Source organism: Bombus pyrosoma, linkage group LG1 (assembly GCF_014825855.1).
Source record: "Bombus pyrosoma isolate SC7728 linkage group LG1, ASM1482585v1, whole genome shotgun sequence".
NCBI classification, from domain to species: domain Eukaryota; kingdom Metazoa; phylum Arthropoda; class Insecta; order Hymenoptera; family Apidae; genus Bombus; species Bombus pyrosoma.
Window position 1 is genome coordinate 737,797 of NC_057770.1, and position 14,907 is coordinate 752,703.

The following is a 14,907-nucleotide window of genomic DNA, read 5'->3' on the forward strand; positions in this document are numbered from 1 at the left end:
ATGTGGCGCGCTTTTCGAGATTTTTCGAACTGTGCATGCGCAGACGCAAACCGTTTCGAATTTTCTTGCGTCTAAGTCCCTACTCGAATTTACTAGCAATCATATCGTAACCAATCAACGCTTATTCTTAGCACTAGGCGGCTTCTCGTTTGTTCGGGCATTTTCTATTTTCTTCACGCAATTCAAAATACATCGTCTTACATTATGTTTTTCTATATATTTTCCAATCCATGCATACTTATATTTTTACTTTTTATGCAAATTATATCTTCTGAATACGTTAGATGACGATTTAAGTATATTGTAATATTTTATTTTTTATGACAACTGAAATAGTATAAAATAATTTGATTATTTTTATATTTAATGAACATGTGTTAAAGTTATCTTGGAGTATAAATCATGATTTCTTCCAAAACATTCGATTACACGAGAGAATTTATTGCTGTATTTGTTTATAATATCTTTGAGATTTCCTATTTCAGTAACCATAGTAATCTTTACGAACTCTCATTCAGTAGTCATCGGGGATAAATTTAAGATCAATGATGTACCGATGTACGATGACGTAATATTTGCTATTCTAAAAATATTATTTAACGAGCAATTTTAATCGATGACGAATGAATTTGTTCCAGTATATTTTAGCATAGAAGCCAATTTCGAGAGAACGCAATAAGGAATTGAAAAATTAGCTACTGATTCATACAAGTAGAATAGGTATATACATATATTGAACGTTGATTTATACGTTTGGCATTTCATCCAAAGATAGACATCGTTTCATAAATATGTTGACTGGATGGTAGCGATCTCTCTATAGTCTTACAAATACTCAATGCAGTAAACAATTGCAGAGTCGGTATAATAGGATACAATCTGTTCCCTTACCATAGGCCGATATAATAGAATTCACCAATCATAAGCGCGAAAAATTTAAAAACTTTTTAATAAAATCACGTTCCTCAGACTAAACTAATAAACAATTCCAATAACTTTTTTACCGCAGAAAATATAAAAGATGAATAAGCACATTTAACAGATATAATAATGATAATTATAACAAGAAGAAGATACGATAATAAATAAGGATAGATATTATTTTCATGTATTATCTTTTTTCACTTAATATATATTTCATATATTGAATAGCATTTTATATATTCCTAAATGTAATTATCTACTTACCGTATAATATTACTTATCCTATTATTATACGGAAATTTCTAATGGATATAACACTTTATACGGATTGAGTATTCCATTTGGATCCATCATCTGTTTCAATTCGTGCATAAGTTTGATTTCAGAAGAAGTTCTACTCATATGTAGATATTTTGTCTTTGTGAATCCTATTCCATGTTCAGCACTTACGCTACCACGAAGACCAGACACGTATTCGAAAATAAAAGGTTGTAGTTGTGCTGCTATGTCAGATTCGTACGACAATATTGAAATCTGGACGTGAATATTTCCATCACCTAATAGGTAAAAAACAAGTAAAAGTATGATTTAACATTAAAGTCTTCAGTTGCTCGAACAAATTTTCAATACATTTTCGTTCACATATAAACCAATTAGAATGTTTAATAGGTAATTGTTCAGTCATATACCTAGGTGTCCATATCCACTGATTCTTATGATGCGTGGATCACGTAATCGTTCCCTAAGTACCTCTATCACCTTATAGAAAGACGGAAGGGGTATAGAAATATCGTATTTAAAGACATAACCTTCTCGTAATATTCCTTCGCTAATCCGTTCCCTTAGTGCCCATATATTCTAATTACAAAAAAAATTACATTTTTTAGTTCTTATCAAAAATATGAATCTTTTGTAAAGAAAAAAAGAGAGAAGAAAGAAATCCACCGTAAGCGCGTAAAGTCAAAATTATTACCAAAAGTTCCAAAAGTTTAAAAAATATAAGAGAAAAAATTCACGCGTTACAAACCGAAAATGATGTTCAGAGTAAGAACGTAATAAGAAAGCAAGAAGGAATAGCTTCAAGAAAATTTCAAATAAAAAATATATTTACTAACTTTGACTTTGGTGGGGTCCGAAGTCAGAGTACCGTCTTCGATGATATCGTCGGCAAGCGCTTTCTCTACGAATGAGGCGAGCTTCTCCTCATCGTGACTCGCGTTGCTACCCGAAGTTTCCATCAACACGTAAAATTCGTGACCGTCGGCTTTCGACGTCAATGGACTTTTCTGGCCAAAAGCCTCAATGGAAACGTCTAACGACAACTTGTCCATCATCTCGAACGATGACAGAATCTCTCCCAATTCCTTTTTCGCCAGACGAAACGCTTTCAACACTTTGTCGAAACTGTTTAGCCCTACAATAGACGATGAATCCTTACGTAGAAATACAGAGGATACTTCCGACAATCTGTAATACCTAAGAACGCGACATTGATGGCCGCAGGAAGCGGTGGACATTGAATCGCGACTTTCGTTACAATTCCCAAGGTTCCCTCCGACCCTATAAAAAGATGCTTCAAATGGTAACCAGTGTTGTTCTTCTTCAGCGTATTCAAACAATCTACCACGTCCCCGTTCGCCTTCACCTAAAATAAAACGGCTGAACACGGAGAACACTCGCGAGAAAATGTCGCGGTTCGCTCGTGGAAGCTTGAAAACTCACGGCTTCGAGACCCAGAATGTTTCCATGAAGATTACCATAACGAAGAAGCCTCAAACCTCCTGCGTTCGTGGACACGCAGCCGCCAATCAGACAACTACCCTTGGCACCGAGATCAATCGGCATCATTAATCCTACTGTCGCTAAATGATTGTCCAAATCTTCTAGCACGCAACCGGCTTCACAGGTCAGCACCCCTAATGCGAAGAATCGCCAGATAAAAGAATCTTCCGCTTTCTCGAAGTTTGTCATTTAGACAAGGCCGTTGCAACGTCGGTGACCTTGCCTTTTTATCCGAAATCTCCGGCCTTTCCCACATTCCCATTTCGTACCCCAGTGTATTATCGGTTCGAATTAGTTCGAATTAGTTTTTACCAACCTGCCAATTCGTTCGTCTCGATGATTTTATTCATAAGCTTCATGGAAATAACAATCTCGTCGAAGACCGGCACGCTACCACCTACTAGGCCCGTATTTCCGCTCTGGGGGCACACAGCTAACCGATTGTCGTTGCAAAACTTTAATATGGCAGATACTTCGTCGGTAGTTTTTGGTTTCAATACGAGTGTGCTCTTTCCTGTAAGTAATTCGTTTCAACGCCAAGCAATCTATTATCTATCCGCGCTTACGTTGTTTTTTTTTTTTGTTCGATACACTATACTCGTCAATTCGCAAACAAGACGTTGCAAAACTTATTTGCTACGATGCATGGAACGTCGTTACGACACCGAGATACTTTACTACTTCGTACGAAGACGTAAATTCGATTTAAAATTCGTAAAAATTTATACAGCACAGCCCGAATGACCGACGAGGAGCGCTGTTTTCTCTTACCTCTGACGATCTTTGAGTAATCTATGTTGTATCCTTCGCATTCTTCTGCATCCGTGATGACCCTGTTTCGTCCGAGCAACTCATTGAAGAATGCCACGTGATCATTGGAAATGTTCGCGTACGGGCCTCTTTTCACTTTGTATCTGTCGCACGTGAACGCCGGTTTTGTAGATAAAAATCGAAATGTCGAGGTATACCGGAGCGTCCTAAGCAGCGTTGGGGAATTCATATTCTGTAAAAGATTCGCCTTGTCGATTCAAAGTAATTCGCATCGGTGTTACCGGCGTTTCTTTTATCACCTGCAAGGAGATCCGTTCGTTGCGAGCGCGCGAATCTCTTCCGGTGTCGCGCCAGTCTACTATTTCCGGTGGCGTATTCCGTGATTAGCGACTCGATTGATCTCCGAGAGAAACGTTCGTGATAATTTAAACGTTCCTCTAATTTTTACTACCGAATTACGTTTCAACCCATCGGCGATTGGATAAGTTTAGTGCAACGAGTATTTTTACTCACCGCGGTTAAAGCTCGTGGATGGCAGCGTCTAATTGAAACAGGATATTTCCGTAACCCGGTCAAAAATTCAACCGATGAAAATATCCGTGAGAGGATCGAAGCGATATTTAAATGCTACAGTGCGATTAATTTCTGTATTACGTTATACGAAGTATCAAGATGCGATGCGTGAATCGCAGTTAGGTTTTTGTTCAACGCTTTTAAATGTTTAAATCAATACGAACGAATAAATTATAAAGTATCGTATATACTATTTGTTGTAAGATGAAAGAACGTGTAGGCGACAACACGAGCTAAGAAAAAGAAGATCGAAGAAAGGAACGGAAGGAAGAACGATAGGATGAAATTTCGTGATTCTCAAATGATATCGTGATAGCATGGTAAAAACCAGGCGTGGCGTAATTACGGGCCCGGGGCTGCTTCCATTTTCTACGCGCTAATTCACCTCTGATGCTCAATCGACGGACATCGAATATTATAATCCACAATGAATGTTGATGGGTAACTCCCCTCCTTCTTACGCACTACCCCCTACCTGCCCCCAGTCAGTCAAGAGGATTCGCGGCGACGCGTGGTAGAATTACAATTGTACGAAGCGGTGGGGAAAATAAGGTCAGGGGTAGAGGGGTCGAAAGAGCAAAGAGAGAATTCGATGGAAAAAGAGGACGAATCGACTGACAGAGATGCAAATCTGTCGAGGTAAGAGGAAAAAGGAGAACACGAATCGGAGAGAGAGAAGCCAATAAGAGATTGGAGTGGGAAGGGGACCAATCGTCGCGATGACTAATACATTCTACGTTTCGATGTGCATGCATGAACTCGATTCGCTTGTGTATGCTTTGCTTGTAGCAAAGAATACGACACTCTTTCGCTTCGCGTACATATACATACACGTATACATGGTCGCGCAGCTGTGTACAGCAGAGAAACCAACACACGGAAACTCGACTACGAACACAAAGGAACGAAATGTACGTACGATATTCGGTGGGACATAGATGTAGTCGATATAGATGTAAGATATTGCTATATCGAAACGTACGATACGTAGCTACGGGTTTCTAAGGAAGGACGCATGCGCGACGCCGCCAAGGAGTAAAGCTAATTTCTCAGTGGCGGCTCGAATCATTAACTTGTTACCTTGGCAACCCCGGTCGACCTAAACCATTGGCTGTCGCTTTCCCCCACTTTCCCTTTGCACGCTCTATCGGTCGAACAACAAACTACACACGCCGCCACACTCCTTCGTGGAATATTGTAATTTTCCTAACCTCGCGTGGACAGGAGTATAGACTGTCGCTGTTTCATTCGACCCACACAATCACGCTAAGACATATACTGTTGTACGTATATGTCAGACATGCCACCGTAGGGACGCGGTTGCTGGGATTGGCGCGACCACGATTCTTCCTACCCTCTGCACGGAACATTCTACTGTCTCGCTCTTTGTCGAAATCCATGACCGGTATTAGAAGATGACCGATAAATCAGCTACGTTTAGCGCTTTATTATATATACACCTTTTCTAACATTTTATATCGAATCACGATATTGGTTATTAACAATTCTTAACAATTATATGCATATATGTATAGTAGCACGTACATATATGTACGTATATAGAATCCCTCTTAATCATAGCACAAACAATACAGAAAAAAGAATACATTTATAAGAAAAGTACATATTGGTGATGTTAGTTACATCGAAAGATAACGAAGCGCGGATGAATTAAATCTATAAATAATAGCAAATAAAATTTCAAACTTATAATTTACAATCGATACTAAGTAAGAATCATTACACCATAATGTGTAGGATGTAGTAGTAGACCATTCAAATCACAGTTTTGACAATTTAAACTAAATATAAAATAACATAAATTTTGTTTTCAAGTAAACTAGTATTTTATCTCGTAATTGAAAAATATAATTATAGTTTTTTGCGAAAAAGTATCGTCCCCATAAAGGCAAAAAGGCCAATGATATATGAAATCCCATTACAAGGTTTTGAACAGGACAGTATGAAGCTCAACTTAGAAACAGCTGTGCCAGGAACGTAGCATATATTCGCGAAATTGGATCGAAAAGTATCAAAAATTGAAAAATTTGCAAAAATTATTATTTATATGAATATAATAGTCTAGCTTTAATAAATAGTTATATAAAATTCAATTCTGAACGTATACATCCATACACATAGCCACACGTACACGTACACGCACACGCATGTACGCGTATTTTATTTTGTATTATTTATGCATTTTAAAAACTTTATTCACTTTCAAAATCTATCTTTCTACAATTAATTATACCGAATTGTTATGTGGCTACTACGGATTACTTAGGAATAATTCTAATTGATAATCGATTATAAAACTACCTTTTCTCCTTAAACAATTCGTTAGGGTATCACGGTTGACGATTTTATATATATTATTATGTATGTTCATTGTACATATAAAAACAAGATAACAATTGTATTAAAAGATAAAATTATATTGTAACCCTGATGATATATACATTAACAACGTAATAAACAATGTCGAGTACGATACGTGCTTTTATAATAAATAAATTACATTAGAAATATTCAATCTTAAAGAAATATGTAGTACATATATAAAAAGGTAACATAAATATTAATGAAAAAGATTTTTACTTTTCATACATTCAAATATATAATAGGGTTATGTAGAAATATTATAAGGTATGTATAGTATTCATGAATAATATAGAATTTTAATACAGGTAGACTAAAAAAGATAAAGTCTAATAATATAATGAGATGCAACGGGGAATTATGTGACTAGATTCGTTCCTGATGGTATCGTGAAGTTATACTGCGAAATATTCTGCAGACTATAATCACGTATACATGCAGCAGACGGGTAGTAATTGTATTAGTGAAGAGTGTACAAGTATGTGAAGTAAGAGTATGAGTACCGTTACGGGGCATGCGCCTCCAGCCACCATATCCAATGGCCCCGCCTTTCACGGTGCAAACGATGCCTTTGGGATTTGTCCTCGCTGGACCAATGAGCGAACGAGTTTGTCATACGCGACGGGAGAGGTGAGGTTGTAGGAAACGAAGTGGTGGGAAGCAGACAGGAAGAAGGGGGGAGGGGAGGGAGGGAGAGATTTGAGAGAAGCGAGGGGTTCCGCAGGTCGTGTGGGAGCAGGGAAGCAGACAACGAATACGACGATTGCTTACGAAACCTCGCGACGTCAACGTATAACAAAACTTTGTTTAAAATACTCACAGTGCTTTTTAAAAACCTATGAAACACAGACGTGTATGATTGAAAATTTTGTCAAGTTAACAGTGGAATCGTGAGGTGACAGTGTCTACGGCGTGTTCGAAAACGTGATAGGTGTGACTGCGCAGTCGCCATGTGAGTACCTGAACAAGTATCTGAAACTCCATGTTATACCGTATATTTTGGATCTTTAATATTTCTTTGTTATATATTGTTGATATATCGATAATAATCACACTATATTCTACATAACATTTCATGATAACCGACAAATGTAACAAATACACAACACACAACACACTGCATTATTATATCCCGCCGGATCTTCGAACGTGCTTTATTTTGTAATCCAATATGTCGGCGTTAGGGACGCTGTTCGGTATTCACCGAGATACAATTCCTCTACTGTGCGTATTATAATTTTTTGATAAATTACCGCTGCACAGATAGTTTCTGAAGAACCGTGTGTGTTGTTATTCTCATTATCGTCGATATTACCATTATGGCGAAATCCATGTTGTCAACCGCCCCCTGGTACGGTTGCTTCTCCCCTTCTCTTATTTTTCTTTCCCCCTTCCTCCTACTTCTCCCTTCAACCCCACTTTCAATCGTATTTCCCGCTCAGTGAGATGTATTCCCTCTTTCTCTCTGAACCCCTCATCATACTATTAATTATGGTGCTAGTAAGACGACATTTTGTTCGTTCTATCAAAAACTTAAGATGGATCATGTGTTTTCAGTTCATCGATACTTTGAACTCATGCATGAATACAGATTTCTTCTTTACCATCTGATCATCGTGTCAACTGTTTTCACCCTTCCAATGTACATATTTCTTTAGATACATACCATATATATTATTTCTTTATTAAATTAATTTATCAAACACTTTGTATACTACCAAACTTTATGTCATAGTGCCACACAAATACTTCTAACATGATATATTTTTATAATGTTTAATATAACTAACGTTATTAACTATTTGAATAGTCAATGATCTCATACAAGTAATTGTCAACTATCCCAAAATTATTGCAATTTATCAGAACTTATATTTATATACTATGCACATGGAAAACTTCGAAAAGTGTACAAAATTATAGGTTATATGAATATCATTAGCATCGCTTCTAAATTTATTTCACTTCATATTTTTTAACTTTAAGACACTAAACAATAAAATGATATTAAAAAATTATTATCTGAAATAAATTATATAGCTTTATATTTATGAAATAAAATATTATACCGTAACACACTGCACTATGTTCACGATTAATTTAAGTGCTTTTTCCACCTTATGTTTACATTTCAATGTGTGTTGTAATTATTATTCTAATTCATGCAATGAGCAATATGATGATTTTTTATAATGATTGTTGTTATGTTTAGTACCTTGTATATTCTATGTATGATCACTTATTTAAGGTTATTTCTCATATTCAAAATATTGAACATTATACGTATTTTATAATAAAATAAGTAATACTATGTATTATATATCAAATAAGTTAATAAATTGATATAATGGTATATTTTGTTTATCGCGAATTTCATATTTTCATATATAATTACATTAAATATTGTGAACTAATTTTTACGTACATTGGTACTAAACGAAATGACTTTTTATGTTATAAGTATGCAACAGTTAATTCTTTATTGTAAAACACTTACATTTAAAGTAATATTTGCCACTTCATTCACCTTCACACTTTATTATTGATATTTCACGTCGTAATAAACGAAGAAGAGAAATCAAATTTAAACGCTCCACATTTCACGTGTATCAAGTTATCAAGGTTATGAGCAATAAACATTGCGTAATTATTTTAGATATCTTTACACTAAATATGTTGCAATTAACGTTTCAGTATATTAATCGGTAAAAGATTTATATTATGTATAGCTATTTCTTCATTTCTAAAAATTTATAAAAAATTTATATCAACTTTTTAGTTAAAATTATTATAAGGTCTATGCTCTAGTAAATATTTGTTTGAGAGTGAGAGAAAATGAATGAGAGAGAGAGGGGGAATTATATTAAGTAGAACTGCAAATAAATTATATAAAATGTAAATAATTGTTATTTTCAATATATAGCATTAATCTAACTTATACTTATAAACCTATCTATGTGAAAAATATTAATCTAAAATAATTTTCCTTTTAGGTGCAGCAAATTAAAAAGATTAAAAGTGACATTTTAATAAGAAATCTATATAAAATGGCAAGGAAAAAAAACATTGAATTGTTAAGAATATAAGAGCAGGAAGAGTACTTCTTGAAGGAAGTTTATCTGAAAAGGTATAAGGAAACATGACAGATGTTAAACCAATTGGAATTTCTCAAAATCAGCCACAACAAACACAACAACAGTCACAGCAGCAGCAACAAACACAGCAACAACAGCAACAGCAGCAACCACAACAACAACAATCTCAACCACAGCAAATGATGATTGCAACCCATGATATTCAACAACAGCAAAATGTACAGCAGCAACAGCAGCATGTTCAGCAACAATCATCTCAGCCACAACAAGTACAGCAGCAAGCGCAACAACAAGTACAATCTCAACAAGTTCAACCACAACAACAAATTCAACAGCAAGTGCAATCACAACAGCAAATGCAAGTGCAGCAGCAGGTACAGCAACAAGTGCAACAGCAAGTACAACAACAGCAACAACAACAACAACCTCAACAACAACAATCTAATAGTGGACCACATAACGTTGTTCCTACTCAAGTGCAGGTACAGCCACAGGTAGCAGCAATTATGCCCCAGCAACAGGTAAAAATTTGCACAAAGGCATGTTATTATTGAGACAGCTTTAAACAGTTGATTTAAAATTTTTCACCTTTGAAAATAAAATATTTCAGGGTGCTGTTGCGGTGTCAATGCAACATCAGCAACAGGGTGTTGGAGGTGTATCTATGACTTTATCTGGTCAACAAGGAGGAACAACTATAACTACTATGGCTGCGCATCCACAAGCAGTACAAGTTATTCAACAACCTATGCAAAACCAAGCATATCATTTGCAACAACTTTACAACACTCAAGGAACTCCACTATTGATGCCAGGAAATTTAGCTCTCCATCCTGCAGGCATCAATCCTTCGTCCATACAGGTACTTAAATACAATCCTGATGTTTACTATTATTGAGGCATATAAGTTCCTTTCTAAGTAGGATACTTTACAGGTTATAACAGCTGGGAAGCCATTTCAATCTGCTGCTCAATTGACACCTCATATGCTAACGACAGCATCGACACCAGGTCAAGGAGGTGGTCATCCTGCAGCTGGAGGAACTAAAGTTCAAGGGTTCCCTACAGGTTACTTACCAGTACCTACTTCAGCTACACCTGGTGCAGGACAAACTCTGGTATTTGGTCAACTTGGTGTACTGGGTTCTCCACAACCACCTCCATCTATACAACAACAACAGCAGCAGCAGTCTGCAAACAAACAAGATCAAGTACAAAAGGTATTATTATGTTAATTTTATTTTGTAACAAATATTCTATATTTAGTTCATATTTTATATGTATATATATATATATTGTTTTCAAAATGTGTAGTATACTACGTGTACAGCGGCTACTCCGTCTGGCGGACGAGGTGGTATGCAATTTGCTCCTTGGCAATTTACACCACAAGTTGCTTGGACTGGAATACAACCACCGGCGCTTCTAACTAATCAAATATTCATTAGAGGTCCTACTCAACCTGATATGTTTATACAAAGTCCACAACCAATCCAAGCTCATAATGGTTAGTTGTGAATGGTTAGATAAATTTTGTATTGTCAACTGAACTAATTTATCATCATCATATTTGACCAGCACTAGCTACGCAGCAACAAATTCAGGGAGTACAACAAATTGCTGCAGCTAGTGGAAAACCAAAGGTAATGGATATACAACAACAACAACAGCAACAGAGTAAGCAAAGTTCAGGTGGACAACGACCTTTGAGTATTTTGCCGTCCTCTTTACAAGCAGTACAAGCTGCTAACATACGAGCTGCCAGTTCTGTTTCAACGCAAACTGTTCATGGAGTACAAACTACGGTACATGTACAGGTTACTATAATTAACAGCAACAGTTAGAAAAATGATTTCGACTGCTGCAATTTTCGAATCACGTGCAAACATATAGAAGTTTTTTTTCTGTTTTCGCATAATGAAGAAGAAGTTTTTTTTTTATGTTTTATAACTTAGAGTGGCAAAGGAAGCGGTAGTAGCGGTAAAGGCCGTGGTAAGCCATTGCAATCGCCGCAACAACCGCAACAACAGTCACAGCAAACGATGCAACAACAACATCAACAGGTTTTTATTCAACAGAAACAGCATACGCAGCAGCAACAGCAGATGCAGCAACAGTATCAACAGCCACAAGTGCAGCCATCACAACAGCAAATACAACCAAAACCAATAATGAGTGAGATGACGTTTCATATACATACTATTTGTAGAAAAATGATATAGGTTTTTGTATATCTAATTGTTAATTTCTTTACAGCAAACATGGCTCTGCAACAACAACAACAACAACCAGGTGTAGTCCTTAGTGGGGAACGTCCTATTATGCCTGTAGTTTCGGTGAGCGGAGTTGGCGTTGCTACATCTCAAATGAGTCAAGTACAACAATCTCCCATGTCTGCTGTACAACAATTACCATTACAAGTATTAAATGTTTTATTTCCTGCAATAAAATTTCCTTAATTTAATAAAAAAATATTTCCATTATATGTAATGCAATTTTTCTAGGCAATCAATTCGACAATAATTGGTAGCCAAATAGTTAGTGGAACAACACAGGTTCAAACGATGTCTATGATAAATCAGTCGGCGGATCAACAAACACATGATAATAACAATTCCGCAATAATGATTGCATCACCCGATCGTAATCACCAAGCTGAATGTTCTTTACCATTACCATCCGCTGCAAATACTCCTGCAGCAAATGAAGAGAATTCTAAATCAATATTGAAAAAAGACGATCCAATTCCAATAGAAGAAGTGACCGTATCTCAGCCAGAAACGACAGGTTTGCTGATAATATATACTACTGTGACATTCAACAAATGTGTATGTATGTATATATTTTGTATAAGCATTTGCATCTCATTACTGTCATAGATGGGGACCAATCTAAGATAACTTTAAAAGATGAAGAAAATTTGTCGGTGAAGGTAGAAGAAAAATCATGTAGTAATCCTTTAGCAGGATTAGCAAATACGATTAATTCTATTACGAATGGTATCAACAATGAAGACTCAGCAGCAATTCCTGCTTCTGTATCAGTTAGCGCAAATAGTAAACATGTACCACCAAAAGCAATGGTCAAACCACAAGTTCTTACACATGTAATTGAAGGCTTTGTTATTCAAGAAGGTACTTAATATTTTATATAGATGTTATTGTATTATTAATAGATATCGTTATATTACTTTATATTTATATTATTGATATGTATATGAATACTTTAGCGTCTGAACCATTCGCTGTTAATCGAACGTCATTGAATAATACAGTTAATCAAGAAACAGGTAATATTTTAAACCGCAGTACTAATTCATCATCTGAAAAAGATAGTCATGAAGAACCTCCAAGTAAGATTTAAAAATTCAGCATTTTTTTAATATGTGTATCTTTTTGCTGTAAGATATAAAATGAATCATATGTGTTTATTGTGTATGGTAGGGAAAAAACATGCACCCAATTATCCGAATGACGAAGATGTAAATAATGTTCAAATGGGAAAATGCGAAGCTTGTGGTAATTTGGTAGATGAACAAAATACTAAATTCAAAAAAGAGAAACGGTTCTGTTCCTCTAGTTGTGCTAAGAGGTTAGTAAATAAATTATTTTGTAAGTTAGTTATTGGACTTGCAGAAAAATGTAATATAAATTTTTAATCAAATAGCAAAAAACGGGAGGCAAGAGATCGTGACGGTACTGAAAAACAATGGACTGAGATAGAGACTGAATCAAAAAGTGATGGAGATATAAAAAAGAACGGAGAAGAAAAGTCATTATCTAGTACAACTACTAGTTCTTCCGTTGATGAAACACTGCCGAAAGTTAATCCCGTGAAGTGGACGGTATAGATATATATACATATAAATTTATTAAAAATGAAGAAAACTGATATAATTGAAAACGCCTTCTTTTTATAGGTTGGTGAAGTATGTGATTTTATACGCGGATTACCAGGGTGTGCTGATTACGCGGAAGATTTTGCTATTCAAGAAATAGATGGTCAAGCACTAATGTTACTGAAAGAAGATCACCTTATGTCGGCCATGAGTATAAAATTGGGTCCTGCATTGAAAATCGTAGCCAGAATTGATTCAATGCGCGTGGAATCGTCAAATTCTAATCCTACAACTAATAGTTCGTAAATGTTTATTGTTTAAGATTTTTACTCGCAGAATTTCAAATTGCAGCCTATGGGCTACAGGGTTTGTGCAAGTATTTGACGAATCATAGAATTAAGATCTTCAAAAAAAAAAAAACAAGATATTTTTTCGTTTGATAAAAATATTAAATTTTTCCAAACGAATAAAATATCGATTATTAAGGTTCAGTACTTTCAATTCTACACTTATCATTTAAAGATCGATCTATGTAAGACTAAGTTCCGTATTATTTTGTTGTTGTATACAAAGTAACAATATTAATATTTTAAATTTGGTGTAGTATATTATCGAAATATACATATATATACAAATCCATTTTAAAGGGTAAGTCTTACACTGATGGATTTTTATAAATGTAAATAGCATTCAATTATTGTAACTTTTCTTTGAAATTGAAATGTATGTATATCTGCTTTGGAAAATTTTTCTAAAATATTGCTGTTTAACTAGTATGATCAAGAAACTGAGTACAAATTATGTCTATTACACACAAAAAAAGATAAAACATTGTATATAAAGTATCCGGCGTATGTGCGATGTATTTTGTACTCGAAAATTCCTTTTGGAAGCTGTATAAAAACTATTGCCTTCTGTAAGACTTACAATAATCTCGAAAAATATCTGTCACTTTTAAAACGGTTAAGCTTTGTGATGAATAGCAATTTCCATACATAACAATTTTAAATTGAGGTACAAAGTATTGCGATAATATCTTTGACTATGTTTTACTTTGTAAATGTCTCATGTGCACTTGACTTACATACGTGTAAATATTAAATATAAAATGTTTATTTAATATACAAATTTTATAACATAAAAATATTTTATAGTTGTTAACACTAGTTGTCCTTCCATTTAAAACTAGATATTAATTTAGATACAACACACTCTAAATGCAAGAAAAATATATTTTAATTTATAAAATATGTGATGTTGATAAAGAAATAAGGCACATTATATAATATCCTATAAATGTGAAACATACTCAACAAAATGAAGTGAGTATGAATGTATTATATCATTATTCAACATTTGCAATTGCCAACAATGTGAATATAATAGTAATTGTCTAAATGTTTATTAAGTAGATTTATTAATTTTGTATTTAGTAACACAGAGATCAGTATATAATTATAAAAGAATGTATTTCAAAATTAATATTTTAACAAGGAAAATATTTGCATTTACGAAATGCACAGTATTTTCATATTACAATCT

At 34.8% G+C, this 14,907-nt stretch overlaps 2 protein-coding genes across 7 annotated transcripts; one reads left to right on the plus strand and one right to left on the minus strand.

Annotated features, from left to right (window-relative positions):
- Position 1: 1 nt before the first annotated feature.
- On the minus strand, positions 2-9,227 carry LOC122566791 (D-2-hydroxyglutarate dehydrogenase, mitochondrial). Of its 3 annotated transcripts, none has more exons than XM_043724558.1 (9): positions 8,930-9,227; positions 3,478-3,683; positions 3,023-3,220; positions 2,647-2,840; positions 2,401-2,569; positions 2,040-2,338; positions 1,614-1,782; positions 1,189-1,481; positions 2-327 (listed from the first exon to the last, which is right to left on the minus strand). In XM_043724558.1, coding segments are annotated over exons 1-8 (1,506 nt in total). In that variant the 5' UTR covers positions 8,932-9,227; the 3' UTR covers positions 2-327; positions 1,189-1,212. The 3 variants fall into 3 exon arrangements, with proteins under 3 accessions (XP_043580493.1, XP_043580474.1, XP_043580485.1); XM_043724539.1 differs by having other exon boundaries at positions 3,478-3,709; positions 8,930-9,224; XM_043724550.1 differs by lacking the exon at positions 8,930-9,227 and adding an exon at positions 3,777-3,992 and having other exon boundaries at positions 3,478-3,709.
- Positions 7,253-14,509, plus strand: LOC122566730 (polyhomeotic-like protein 2). 4 transcript variants are annotated; one of them, XM_043724400.1, is made up of 14 exons: positions 7,253-7,384; positions 9,426-10,048; positions 10,138-10,389; positions 10,463-10,747; positions 10,842-11,034; positions 11,106-11,344; positions 11,483-11,702; positions 11,784-11,947; positions 12,032-12,314; positions 12,407-12,661; positions 12,757-12,879; positions 12,971-13,118; positions 13,194-13,371; positions 13,447-14,509. In XM_043724400.1, the coding sequence occupies exons 2-14, from the start codon at positions 9,572-9,574 to the stop codon at positions 13,669-13,671; spliced, it is 3,042 nt and encodes a 1,013-aa protein (XP_043580335.1). In that variant the 5' UTR covers positions 7,253-7,384; positions 9,426-9,571; the 3' UTR covers positions 13,672-14,509. The 4 variants fall into 4 exon arrangements, with proteins under 4 accessions (XP_043580335.1, XP_043580363.1, XP_043580344.1 ...); XM_043724428.1 differs by having other exon boundaries at positions 11,106-11,332; XM_043724409.1 differs by having other exon boundaries at positions 7,273-7,656.
- Positions 14,510-14,907: the final 398 nt, after the last annotated feature.